General features: G+C 41.4%; 1 protein-coding gene across 1 annotated transcript; it reads left to right on the forward strand.

Moving 5' to 3' along the window:
- The first annotated feature begins 9,220 nt into the window (after positions 1 to 9,220).
- Positions 9,221 to 11,207, forward strand: LOC135549146 (insulinoma-associated protein 1a-like). The gene has a single exon (XM_064979191.1). The coding sequence runs from the start codon at positions 9,324 to 9,326 to the stop codon at positions 10,758 to 10,760; it is 1,437 nt and encodes a 478-aa protein (XP_064835263.1). The 5' UTR covers positions 9,221 to 9,323; the 3' UTR covers positions 10,761 to 11,207.
- Positions 11,208 to 14,830: the final 3,623 nt, after the last annotated feature.

The raw sequence follows: 14,830 nt of genomic DNA on the forward strand, positions 1-14,830 counted from the left end.
AGAAGTTAAAATTGTTTGGGTACAGACCTGGATAGTAGGACAGAACTCTGCAGGTTATCTTTGCAGTAGATTGCAACACCGCCCCCTTTGGCCGTTCTATCTTGTCTGAAAATGTTGTAGTTTGGGATGGAGATTTCAGAATTTTTGGTGGTCTTCCTAAGCCAGGATTCAGACACGGCTAGAACATCCGGGTTGGCAGAGTGTGCTAAAGCAGTGAACAAAAAAAAACTTAGGGAGGAGGCTTCTAATGTTAACATGCATGAAACCAAGGCTATTACGGTTACAGAAGTCATCAAAAGGGAACGCCTGGGGAATAGAGGAACAGAGGAGGAGTAGGATAAGTGTACGGCTAAAAGCTATGAGAATTGGTCGTCTAGAACGTCTGGAATGTCTGGAATGTCTGGAACAGAGAGTAAAAGGAGGTTTCTGGGGGCGATAAAATAGCTTCAAGGTAAAATGTACAGACAAAGGTATGGTAGGATGTGAATACAGTGGAGGTAAACCTTGGTATTGAGTGATGATGAAAGAGATATTGTCTCTAGAAACATTATTGAAACCAGGTGATGTCATCGCATGTGTGGGTGGTGGAACTGAAAGGTTGGATAAGGTATAATGAGCAGGGCTAGAGGCTATTCAGTGAAATAAGCCAATAAACACTAACCAGAACAGCAATGGACAAGGCATATTGACATTAAGGAGAGGCATGCTTAGTCGAGTGATCATAAGGGTCCAGTGAGTAGTGAGGTTGGTTGGGGTAACGGCGATTCAGACAGCTAGCCGGGCCATCGATAGCAAGCTAGCATAGGATGGAGGTCTGTTATTAGCCACCTTGTGTGTTTCCGTCGGTAGATTAGTGGGGTTCCGTGTGGTAGAGGGGATCAATCCAATTGTCAAAATAGATATAGTTATAGTGACCCAAGAAAAATTGTCCAATAGACCTATTCAGATAGCAGCCAATAAGACAGCTAACGATTAGCGGGCCACAGATGGGCGTTCAGGTAACGTCGCGACGGAGGGGTCAGTTGGATAACTCCCTCGGGCAGATAACGTCGGTAGTCCAGTCGTGAAGGCCCGGTGGGGCTCAGCATCGGCAGTAAAACGGGTCCGGATAGGTGATTGTAGCCCAGGAGTGGCTGATTGAACTTTTCAGCTGGCTAGCTCCGGAATAATTGATGTTTACTCCAGAATCGACGTAAGCCAATAGTCACACGGATAGCAGCTAGCTAGCTGCGAGATCCAGGTGTAAATGGTCGTAAACCCTTACGCCAGGTTCAGCAATTTACCTGTCTAATATCAGCTCGCTTCCGCTGAGGGGGAAGGGTGGCCATATTTGAGGTGTGTCCATATAAACAAGCACACAAGTGATAATTTCATGCAGCGCTAAAGGGAAGTTTTAAGAACAACCAAAAGCAGGTCTTGACTGTAACGCAGTTGATAATGACATGGATTTTGAGAGCGGAAGCGCAGCCTATCCAGCTGTGTGCCCATGAGAGTTGTGCCTTTTGGAATGGTTTCCCCCCATTTCATTTGATTTGATTCAAAAAAACAAGCCTAGCCTACCTTTCCCTTAATCAAGGCTAGTTTAGCAGCTTTGCATAGTGCATATTTTCATCCTGGCCATGCATTAGCCAAGTAGCCAATGAATAAAGAGTTTTTTTATGGTCTACTGACAGTGGCTGGAAGTATTTTGGAGGTTTTTGCCCTCGTGCTATTTCATGATTCACAATTCACATACCTTCATATTTCATTTTGCTTGTTCAAGTAGCTTACACATCCCCGTTTTCAAAGAGCACCCCTCGTCTGATTACCAAAGACGTGCTCCACCAAACTATTCAGTCCTTCTATAATGCATATCAACGGCATATTTTTTTGAGAATGTGCCTCGCACATAGGCAACAATACAATTGACAGGAGCCATGTATTTTGTATAGGTGTGTGAATGTTATGCGTAGAGATATTTACTCCTAGGTTTGTGCACAGTGCCATGGAACTAGAGATGGGATTTTTGATATCATGCTTCTGACCCCATCCGATTTAGAAATATTGCATAGCTTCCCCTCTTCTGAATGAACCTCTAAAATTCTTAGTTATTTGATTTTGAATTTTAGGACGCCTTTAGGTATAAAAAAAGGTATTGAATTTGTCATTTACTACTATAGCCCATATAAATGCATGGAATTACAACACATTTGTAAATGCTAAATAAAGACAGTCAAAAAAAGTATCGTAAGGAATAAGGTTTTGATGTGTCTATCATATATCTAGGAGATATAAGAAAGCTCAGGAAATATATATTTATTTTTTTTGGACACATATTTAACCCATTATTTTTGTTAGCCTGAAACTACCTCCATACTTCCATCTGTTTGTATGGGTTACCTTCAGATGACTCCCATTGCAGATGCGGAAGGCCGACATAAGCGGATGAGGTGGATTGAGACGCAGCCCATACAAAACACCTGATATCTCTCAGTTTGGGAGCAGCAAAACAGCGTGCTCCCGTTGTTATTTTGGATGTACGTAAAGCATCCATAGTCTACATTAATATTATATGCCCACGGGGAGCAAGTATGGTGCCTGTAAATGTATTAAGATATAGCCTATTTAAAACAAGTTTTTGTTTAGTTTCAATTACAATTGTATTCAAATGATTAATTATCTTTTTAATTCATTTAATCTTGCTCATTGACAACTTCTGGCTTGTCCATGGCTCAGACATGGCAGACATAATGCAATTTAAAGTAGCCATAGTCCCTATATCAGTGTGAAGGCTTTGTTTAACAATATATTTATATATTGAAGCCATGCAATTAGGCTTCTTACAATGTGGACTGCAAACATGTTCCAAGATATTTAGCAAAGATAGGATATACCTACATACATCTTGTTATTTTGTTTCTGTAGGCTATTTAACAAACTAGTCCATAATGGACTAACATTTGATTTGGAGTTGACCATATATTTAGCCATGCATGGAGCATGTTCTGATTGGCCAGTGAGGAGTCAAGCCTTCGACACACCTACAACTTGTTTACTCCTCAATACCCAGTCCTTTCGCGCCACTGCCAGCAACTGCACCCATAATTCCGTTTGTGAAAATAGCAAAAATATTTCTGACACATCCCCAACCTATAGCTCTACAACCAGCACTAAGATTGACCATTGCATACGTTTTGTTAAAATAGATCCCTAATAATTGTACATGTGACCATGGAAGGTAATAGCCTAAACTACCAAAATTCTAGTGAAGTATTTCCAATAAAATATAGGCTATGAAAAACACTGACAGAAAGTAGCCTAATGGTATCACCGTTAAAGCTAGTCTGTGGTTGGTACATCCATTTTTGGACTTTTAAATTAATGATATATAGCCATTGATTATATAATAATATAAATGCCTCATTAGCTTAGTTCAACTGTCTTACCCCATTACAACCCAAAATATAAGATTGTTTTACTCCATTGTTTGTAAACAATGTACCCTAATTGTACACAAAAACTGTATAGCTTAAAAAATAATATGAGGTTTTGCCCGCCCTACAGATGTCTATATCGGTCCGCTAATACAGGACTAGCAAGGGCCCAGTACTTTTGTGGGAAACAAAAAAATATTTTAGAATTGTATTATTCAGATTTTTTTTGTAATTCAGATTTTTAAAGGGGGTGCTGCTCTACCCTCAGCACCTCTACTTTCCGCGGCTATTTGTATATTGGTTTAAAAGAATCGCGAAAGTCAATTTGTGAAGTTCCATTTTGAGACCTTTCTCAATTCTCCAGGCCTATTAGCCATCATTAGCTCTATTCTCAGAAGGTTCCGTGGAAGGAAGGTGTCCTAGAAAGGCCAGAAAGATGTACAAAGACTCCAGGCACCTCAGCCATGGACTGTACTTTCTGCAAGCGTGACCGGAGCATCAGGTCTTGGACTAACAGGCTCCAAGACAGCTTCTATCCCCAAGGAAGAAGACCGTTAAACAGCTAATCAATGGCTGCCCACCCTCACCCACAAACTATCTGCACTGACCCTTTCTGCACTGACTGCATACTCACAGGTATCCACCCACCCGTTCACACATACCTACACTGACACTCTTGCACACACGCACTCAAACTCACATACTGACGTCCACACACACACACACACACACACACACACTCAAATACTGACGTCCACACACGAACACACACACACACACCATCATGCAAACACTCACTATATCTGCTGCTACTGTTTATTATTATTGTTATTATTATTATACTTTATCTTGCTGCTAACAGTCACTTTTTGTTTTACCCCTGCTTACATGTACATAGCCTATTTACCTCACTACTCCAGTATCCCTGCACATTGAAACTATGGTACATGTTTTGTTTTTTTAACTTTTTAACTAATTTCTTCTTACCTTGATATTCAACAGATTGCTGGGAAAGAGAGCGCTATCAGATTTGACACCAATGCTCCTTATAGGCAACATCATTGCACTGCACTCTATACACATCACTGCACTCTATACTCCTCTGTAAACTGGTCATCTCTGTATACCTGTCGCAAGACCCACTGGTTGTTGCTTATTTATAAAACCCTCTTAGGCCTCACTACTCCTATCTGAGATACCTACTGCACACCTCATCCTCCACAAACAACACCTGTTCTGACAGTCGGGTCCCCAAAGCACACACATCCCTGGGTCACTCGTTTTTTCAGTTCGCTGCAGCAACAAACACTCAAACTCTTCAATCAAAGACTCAATCATGGACACTCTTACTGACAGTTGTGGCTGCTTTGTGTGATGTATTGTTGTTTCTACCTTCTTGCCCTTTGTGCTGTTGTCTGTGCCCAACAATGTTTGTACCCTGTTTTGTGGTGTTACCATGTGCTGCTGCTGCCATGTTGTGTTGCTGCCATGTTGTTGTCATGTTGTGTTGCTACCATGCTGTGTTGTCATCTTAGGTCTCTCCATATGTTATGTTGTGTTATCTTTCTTGTCGTGATGTGTGTTTTGTCCTATATTTTAATTAAATGTATTTTTATTTTTACTCTCAGCCCCCATCCCCGTAGGAGGCCTTTTGCCTTTTGGTAGGCCGTCATTGTAAATAAGAATTTGTTCTTAACTGACTTGCCTTGTTAAATAAAAAAATAACAAATCAAAAAAACAACAGGGGAGAAGGCCTGGGTGTTATAGATGTGACCTACTCCTCCTAATTTATGCAATTTGTGGCTTTAGAGTAGGGAGAGCATTGGTTAGTGGAACACCTGGCAAAGTGGGACACTTAAGCTTTGTAATTGATATGTTTAAATGTGTACTATAACATAACGCCTGTGTGTTAGTGAGGAAGTATGTGATGATTAAAAAAATGGGTATGGCGTCATCGTTGTGGGCGTGGCATCCCGTGTAATGACATGTGTTTCGAGGCATAATGGTAAGTAAATTGACATAGGGTTCTGAGGTAAATAATGTTAAGGTTATAAAACACTAAGAAAGGATTTTTAGTGTCTCATTACGAAGTATGTTGTAATGGGATGTAATTGTAAATCCAAATGACTGTAAATGCTTTTCTTAATACTCTCATGTTTTAGAATAGTGATATTGTGACAGTGTGCCAGTATGCCAATCGCCTACTGTCAAAATGGGACAACCCTCTAGGCCATTTTAATGCAGAAAAAATATTTCCGGGGATTATGAATTACATGTTTTCTTAACAGAAATCTATTTTCTAAATAGGATCAAATGTTCAATTTCATTTTCCTCAAATCTGCAAATATATATATTCATAACTATAAAGGTATATGATGACTAAAAAAGTTTATTTTGCTTTATTTGACTATGGTAACAATAAAACAGTCGTTGAAATGTTTGATATGTAAGGTCTTTCTGGTTTTGTTCAACAAAATATCCATTAGAGTGTAGATTGTATTTTATGAATAGGCTATACAATTACATATAGACTACATCATATAACTATAATCAAGTATGATGATGATAATGATAATAATAATGATAAATGATCCTTCTTAATGTTCCACAAAAATACATAAATAATGTTTTAATACGGTTAATTTGTATGAATAACATTTTGAAATTACTCATATACTCTTTAATGTATTATTCTTTACGAGAAAGATTTGTGTCTCACTTTGCCAATCAAGGTGTCGCAATTTACCAGTATTGACTTAAAACATTTGGGCTCAGAACGGTTTGTGTTTGAAGAGACCTCTGTGTTTAATATTATAATTTTTATGTATAGTGTAGTAGAGTTCTTAAGCTATTTAGAATTGTATCATTTTGGGGGTTAAGACAATGAGATGCTTCTGCGTAAATTGTTCCGGAAAACGACTTTTCAGAATGTGTCCAACTTTACCAATACTCACCCTATACACCCCGCCTTTACCCAATTTAATCTGGTTGAAAAGGGATTGGAGAACCATGGTGCTGTAGCTGCATGTTTGTTTATTCTATTGTTATTGGGGACTGGAAGGCTGTGTATTCATGTCCTCAGCAAATACTGTACAGCTGTATGTAAATAAGACAGCACGAACTGCACATGGCCGAGGAACGAGCGATATGGGCCAATCGCTGGCGTTCCTGTATCCTTCCGGGTAGCAACAAGATTACACATTCCGAATTCCTCCTGCCCAGGCTGCGCATTGAACAAAGGGAGGGTAGTCCTATAGGGAGACGTGTCTCTCTTGTAGGCTACTGTAGGCCAGGCAATGGGTTTTCTTCGAAAAACGTTTCCATGCAATTGCTAAAATGTGCGTGAGCATGATGCTAGGTGGCATTTATTGGGACGACTCATGTAGGTAGCTCTGCAATGAGGTCACGAGCTGGCGCAGCCACAAAGGCATACAATCTGATTTTTTTAACCTAACCTTAACCACACTGCTAACCCTAATGCCTAAACCTAACCTTAAATTAAGACTAAAAAGAAAATTTTTGTTTTCATGAATTTTGACGGAATAGACTATTTTGACTTGCAGCTGGCCCATCAAGTGGGAATCGCTCAGATCTGCCCTCAGGGCAAGATTCATGACAATAAACGTCAACCTGCTATTACAGGTCTAGTCGGTAACCTAATATGGAGCAAGTTCTGACCACGATTAACATTCCAGAGGTGGTTAGCCTTTATCTTCATGACTTCTGTTTCCCAAAATGTGCTGCTCTCATCTCTTTGTGACTCATGTCTGATACGTTTAATTCCCTGGTTGTGATTGTGTTCTTATTAGCCTGAATGTTCAAACAAGTATCTATATTATTCTTATAACCTTTACCTACTGGGGCTGAATTCACGTGTCTAACGTAGCTCAAGATATGGCTCATAAACACAACCTGAGGGGCCATGCAGCGCATTGCTCTTTTTGATTAGGCTACATGTTCAAAACAACATTGTGGAACATTGTCTAGTTGTATCAGAAGTATATAATTTAAATTAACGGAATTAGTTTGAACAGGTTGACGAGTCTAGGCTATATTGTGCGTGACCATGGCGCCTTTTTAAAACGTGTTATTCTTCATATGCCTCAGTGGAGATAGGTATTCCGTTAGTTTAAAAGCGCCACATTTGTGATTCCGTTTAATTATGCCGCTGCTGAATTGTGCGTCTGAGCCGCCAGTAATGGGGTAAGTCAGGCAGGTCACGTCAAAGAATAGGACCGAAATCAATTCTCCAGCTTTATGCAAATGGAGTGTCACAGAGGTCAGGGCGGGCGCGTGGCTTGTGCCTCCTAAGGCACACGCTTCAAACTTCCAATTCCAACAAAGGCGGAAAGTAAAAGAATTGGGAATGTCCCCCTTCGACCCCCAACACATATACAAATACACGCCCCTCCATACCGCAATCCTTCTCGCGCTCTAACTTTTTTTTGTCTCCTATCCCCAAAGGACGAAAAAAATCCAATAACAATCAACGCTCCCCGGAGACAACAGACCGGTTGGGCGACACCGCACAACGGCTGGGGGATGTGTGTGTTCGTGCGTGCGTGCGTGCGTTTGTGGGTGTGCGCCTTGAGCATATTCCAAATGAGTTTGCTGCGGAGTACAAGATAATGTCTGTTTCTGCATGGGACATGCTTATTTTTCATAACGATATTATCTGATGTCTATTTTAAATCAGTGGTGACAAGTTATAGGCTAAAGAAAAGAAGACCTATAAGAAAACAGGTAAAAATGTATTATTTTGCCTGAGTTGACAGGCCTAATATCTATCAAAACAGGAAATGGGGATGTTGCAATAACATATCCTATTGACCTTTATTTCAGGAACTTATAGAATTGCGACAATATGCATACACGAAATGTTGGTGTTAAGCCCAAAAGAGGCTACAAAACATTAATCAATGCAACTGACTTAGATTTATGTGCATTGTTTAAGAGCCAACCTTACCTCTCTCCATAGTTTACAGGAAGATGTTTGGTCTGTGACCGTTACTGTTGATTGATTCCAACCGTTTTGTTGGCCTTTACAATATAACCCTGATGCAGATAGCCCTGCTGCTATTCCCAATGTATCACTAATAATATTTAGTTTTAGAAGGGTGGGGGTTGGGTGGGTCTGTATATGTGATGTTCTTTTGCGCCAGATTGTGGGCATGTGATGGAAATTGTTAATTTCGCTGACAGTGACACGACAGACTGTTTCTATTGTTGAGTCGAGACATTTGATAGTGGGGGTATTGGTTCTGGGCAGTTTGCCACAACGATGAAGCAGAGTTGATGACGACTATTAAAATAATTAGGATACCCTTCACACCAGGGACTGAACAAATCATATGGAGTTATTTTGTGTGGAGTTATTTTGCTTGTTCTTCTCATAATGTTGAATCACACATTTTTTAATTAAATTAACATGTTCAAATAGTTGAATGCCCCTGGACGCCTAAGTGTAGGCTAAGGTGAATTTGAGCAGAGCATTGAACACTGATCTGCTTAGATTCACTGGTGCTGTGCCTCGTCTGCTCTGCTTCTTTGCCTCCAAACTGACACAAACCTGACTCCCCGCAGGCACTTTTCCCCTCCTTTTGATTCGTGCGTTTCGATGAATGGACGGACGGCTGTGGCACGTGTGTGTTGAATAGAGTCTCAGAGGACATGGGAAGATAAAGGCTGGATAAGGGTGGTATGGCTCTGTGTAATCTACATAATGGCTAGGAACCGTCAAGGACGGGGCAAGTGGTCGGGGTGGGAGTGGGGCGGGGGAAGACAGGGGCCTAGGCAATGGGGGAGGCTGACATCTGCCGCTGTGCTCCTCAGAGACTCCCGGTGGATCATGTTGCCGGGCCATTCTATTGACGGCTGGACTGCTGCCATCTGCGTCCTAACTGACACACAATGACAGCTTGGGGGCTTTATAAAGACCGAGACAAACGAAAGAGGGCCAGTGTGGACAAGTACTGCAGAGAGAACAGGACGCATTACGATTACGCACGCCTCTTTACAATCCCTGGCCTCGACTTTAACAGTGAAGACGTATTGAGGTTGAAGATAACGCGTCGCGTGTGCTTTCTGACAGTCACCATGCCAAAGGGTTTCCTTATAAAACGTTCTAAAAAGGCTGGTCCTGTTTCATACAGGATGCGCGAGGAGGACTTGGCGCTGGTCGCCAACTGTTCACCGCTAGTCGAGAATGCCCCGGCTCATGCACAGCCCTCGGTGTGCCACAACTTTATCAGAGTTCCGAGCCGGGTTATTTTTGGTGGAATGTCAGAGTCTCACTGCGCGCCCTCGCTGAGCCCGACCCGACCTGACAGCGAGGGATATCAGTACCCACCAGCGGACGCTGCTCATCAAATGCTCAGCTCTCTTTCTCCTGCTCCAGCAGATACCTTTCCAGAGGCAAATTTGGGAAGCTTTGCCATTGATGGCTCCCCAGTGTCGCCGTCTCTTCCGGAGATGACCACCAGACTGGACACCATGTGCGGGAATGCTAAATATGCAGCAGAGAAGCGGCCTGCCTTCTCCAACGCCAGATCTCCCCATACTAATTCTAAAAAGTGCAAGTCCTCAAGCTCCCCAAACCAAGAGAAGAAGTCCAGCGTCCGACATGAGGTAACCACATCTCCCGTCCTCGGGTTGCGCATTACGGAGGAGGCAGAGGATGAGGTGAAGCAGCGCTCCAACACCAGTAGTCCACTCGGAGAGTTTATCTGTCAGCTTTGCAAGGAGCGGTACGCAGACCCTCTAACTTTGGCCTTCCACAAGTGCTCTCGCATTGTCCGAGTCGAATATCGCTGCGACGAGTGTGACAAAGTGTTTAGTTGTCCCGCTAACTTGGCCTCCCACCGACGTTGGCACAAGCCAAAGGGTTTCCAAGTGGAGAGAGTCTCGTCACAAAGAGAGGAGAGCCGACCTCATACACCAACAGCCAGATATACGCTCCCGCCCTCCACGCCACCCTCAGACTCGGGCTCGGATGAAGAAATGATGTTCAGCTGCCCTCAGTGCTCAAAGAAATTCAGAAAACAAGCGTACCTGAGGAAACACCTGGCCTTGCACAACAGGAAAGCAGCTAGTCATCCCCAGAATCAGACTCCTTCCTCTCCTTTGGCCATAGTCACAGACCAACAACACAGCTGCCCGCTCGAGTCCGGCAGGGAATCACCCCAGCCCTCCACAAAATACGCAGGGACCGAGCGTATCACAAAGGTGACAGGAGAGGTGTTTCCGTGTCGATTTTGTGGGGATAATTTCTTCTCCTCCCCTGGCCTCACCAGACACATCAACAAGTATCACCCAACGGAGCACAGACAGGTGATAGTTTTGTCCTAAACTATTTAATGACCTCAGGCTTTTGCTTCGGCATTAATGACTTCATTCCGTTTGGACAGAGTTAGTGTAAACATTTGTTTCACCTCGCAAACGGACAAACCTCATTGATGTGAAATCACACATGTTCCTCCTGAATAGTCTACTTTTTTGTAAATGTCTTCTCTTTTTTTAAATTCTTTTTTTATTTTTTTCCAAATGTATATTTATCTATAGTCGATTATTTATTTGATATTTATTGATTTGTTAATTTAATAATGTGTTTGTTTATTTATTTATCTGCCCAGATTTGTATTAATCATGTTGCTTTTGACTGGGTTGATGTGAGCCATGACATAAAAAACAATTACGCATTGCCTCAAATGACCTCTGACCAAATGTGTATACTTTTCCTTGAAACACAATACTATCATGCCAACTTCTTCCTAAAATAATAAAGTATAAATCTACTCTGCAATTGTCTATTTATTATATAAAATATCTTATTGTGTTTACTTTTTGTTAGGCTACATCCATTTCTGCAACATCTACTTTCCATACATGCCAACACCAAATATGCCCTTTATTTCGAGTTGATGGATCAGGTCTACTTGTGATATGATAGATAGACAATTGAATAACATGGTCAACGCCATGTCCCCATTTGATATAGAATGGGCCTAACCGACAAATCAATTTTCAACTTTAAACATCGACCTTGACAGTGGTCATTAGGTTCAAGTTCACGGGAAGCGGGGCAAGGTGCAAATGATAAAGGTTTGTCTTTAGTTCAGCCTGGTCTTATAGACTAGAAACAACATAGTAAACGTAATCCTGGACACTAAAATGTGTATGATACTGTATCATACTAAATGGAGTGTCTCATATTTACGAACAGAATGATACGAAATGCTCTGAGACCAGGTTGCAGCGTTCTACAGACAGAAGGGGCATTCTTATGGTAAAAAAAAGTCAGGAATAAGTATTTTGGCTATATTTACAAAAATACGCATGTTTTCATAAAACGTAGTGATTAGCCTATTATCCATTTGAAAATGTAGCCATATTACCATTTCAAATATGTTGGAAATCTGGCACATCAGTAGGTCCTACTTTTTTAACGCTATTCCAAAATTAATGTAAATGGTTGGAATTAAAATGGCTCCTTATAAAAAGCCAGGGAAGAGTCCTTCATCCAATTTGGCCACAAGAGATCCTCTCATATCAACTGAAAGCAATTGTTGTAAGCTACACTGGTATCATCCCGCGCCCTTGTGGTACAACAAATAATTGCTGCCGCTTGCTTTACGCCCCAGAAAAGGGAATTCCCCCTCTCCCTGAGTAGCCTGGATACCAGTCTTTTTAGCTAACATTCCACTCCTGTCATTTGCCAAAGGCAAAGACTACTCCTTGAGCATAGTGGAGAAGAATTGAATGCATGAAATAGAATGAATGGTCAAAGAAGTGTTGAGAATAAATAAATCCTAATGAAGCACTGATGTTTTCCAGTGGCTTTCTGTACCATTACCTCCATGCTGAAGGTTTAATTTCTTTCCAGAGACAATCGGGTAAATGCTTAGCTACTTGTTTGTATTCATGAATATTTGACAGATGCCTTAATAACAAGTGTTTGTAATGAAACTGGTAATTGTTGTGAAGATAAAGTAGTAATGGCATGAAGTAATGTTCCCCTGGGAAAAATGAAGTTCCTCTAAGTCTAGCAATACAATATATAATTGTGCCGCCATCAGAAAGTGCTCAAGGTTCCCCACTATGACCCTTTTGGTGGCCACGGCATCAGTAGCATTAGAGGTTGTTACAATAAGAGATTACTGGTTTGATCATGTTTTCATGATACTCTGGTACTCTTCTCTGCGGTGTGTGTGTGTGTGTGTTTAGCCTGGAGTGCAAGATGGAACGTTAACCATCACTAACATACAGGCAGTGACTGGAATGGTCAAGACTCCCCATAACCCTATGAGCACTCACTTAGACTACATACTCACCTACAATATTTTACTTTTACATGGAAGAATGACTTCAGAATCCAGTATTTACAATCCACACGGTCATAAAACCTCTCACACTGTTGTGTTTGCATGTCTACTGTACAACCATCATCATTCATGATCTGTTATGCAGGCTCAACAAGCCAGTTCCTGCTTTCCTGGTAATCTATTTCATGGAATGTGTGCTGGAAGCTTGAAAATGCTTGTCTGGGGTCGACTCTACTTCAAAAAAACCCTGATATGACCTGGTTGGTAGCTGTTTGCATTGGGGGCAGTCACAAAACACTCTCCAATGTTTTACAACAAGAGTGTCCCACTGTGTCACCTACTTTTCTATCTTTCTCCCTCCGACTTTTTCATCATTATCATGAGCCTTGTTGACTTACTGCTGCCACTCATTGAGTGTGCGTAGGGAGCTCCAGTGGAGGCCAGGCATCCACAGTCTTCTGCATCCTCAAAATCTTCAAAGAGGTTTAGACCATCTGAGCGTCCTGGGTCCTGCGTACCATCCGGTAGGATGCTGAGTGTCTTCCAGCCTTAACTCATTACTCAGGCCGACCACTTGATTTCTCATCATAGCACTTCGATGGATGTAAATAACCTATAGTACATAACCTAGAGTTGAAGTTGAAAGTTTACACACACCTTAGCCAAATACATTTAAACTCAGTTTTTCACAATTCCTGACATTCAATCCTAGTAAAAAATTCCCTGTTTTAGGTCAGTTAGGATCACCACTTTATTTTAAGAATATGAAATGTCAGAATAATAGTAGAGATAATTACTTATTTCAGCTTTTATTTCTTTCATCACATTTCCAGTGGGTCAGAAGTTTACATACACTCAATTAGTATTTGGTAGCATTGCCTTTAAATTGTTTAACTTGGGTCAAACGTTTCAGGTAGCCTTCCACAAGCTTCCCACAATAAGTTGGGTGAATTTTGGCCCATTCCTCCTGACAGAGCTGGTGTAACTGAGTCAGGTTTGTAGGCCTCCTTGCTCGCACATGCTTTTTCAGTTCTGCCAACAAATTTTAAGATTGAGGTCAGGGCTTTGTGATAGCCACACCAATACCTTGACTTTGTTGTCCTTCAGCCATTTTGCCACAACCTTGGAAGTATGCTTGGGGTCATTGTCCATTTGAAAGACCCATTTGTGACCAAGCTTTAACATCTGATGTCTTGAGATGTTGCTTCAATATATCCACATAATGTTCCCTCCTCATGACTTTATCTATTTTGTGAAGTGCACCAGTCCCTTTGGAAACTGCTCCAAAGGATGAACTAGACTTGTGGAGGTCTACAATTTTGTTTCTGAGGTTTTGGAATGTTTTCTTTTGATTTTCCCATGATGTCAAGCAAAGAGGCACTGAGTTTGAAGGTAGGCCTTGAAATACATCCACAGGTACACCTATAATTGACTAAAATTATGTCAATTAGCCTATCAGAAGCTTCTAAAGTCATGACATCATTTTCTGGAATTTTCCAAGCAGTTTAAAGGCACAGTCAACTTAGTGTATGTAAACTTCTGACCCACTGGAATTGTGATACAATGACTTTTAAGTAAAATAATCTGTCTGTAAACAATGGTTGGAAAAATTACTTGTGTCATGCACAAAGTAGATGGCCTTACCAACTTGCCAAAACTATAGTTTGTTAACAAGAAATTTGTGGAGTGGTTGAAAAATGAGTTTTAATAACTCCAACCTAAGTGTACGTAAACTTCCGACTTCAACTGTATGAATACATCCCTATCTATACTGAACAAAAATATAAATGCAACACGTAAAGCACTGGTCCCATGTTTCATGAGCTGAAATAAAAGATCCCAGAAATGTTCCATAGTCACAAACAGCTTATTTCTCTCAATTTGTTTTACAGCCCTGTTGGTGAGCATTTTATCCTTTGGGATGGCAATCATGAGGTGATCCTGAGTGGCGCAGCGGTCTAAGGTACTGCAGTGCTAGAGTTGTCACTACAGAACTGGATTCGATCCCGGGCTGTATCACAACCGGCTGTGATCGGGAGTCCAATAGGGCACCCCAGCATTGTCCGGGTTATGGGAGGGTTTGGCCGAGGTAGGTCA

This window comes from Oncorhynchus masou, chromosome 12, assembly GCF_036934945.1.
Source record: "Oncorhynchus masou masou isolate Uvic2021 chromosome 12, UVic_Omas_1.1, whole genome shotgun sequence".
NCBI lineage: Eukaryota > Metazoa > Chordata > Actinopteri > Salmoniformes > Salmonidae > Oncorhynchus > Oncorhynchus masou.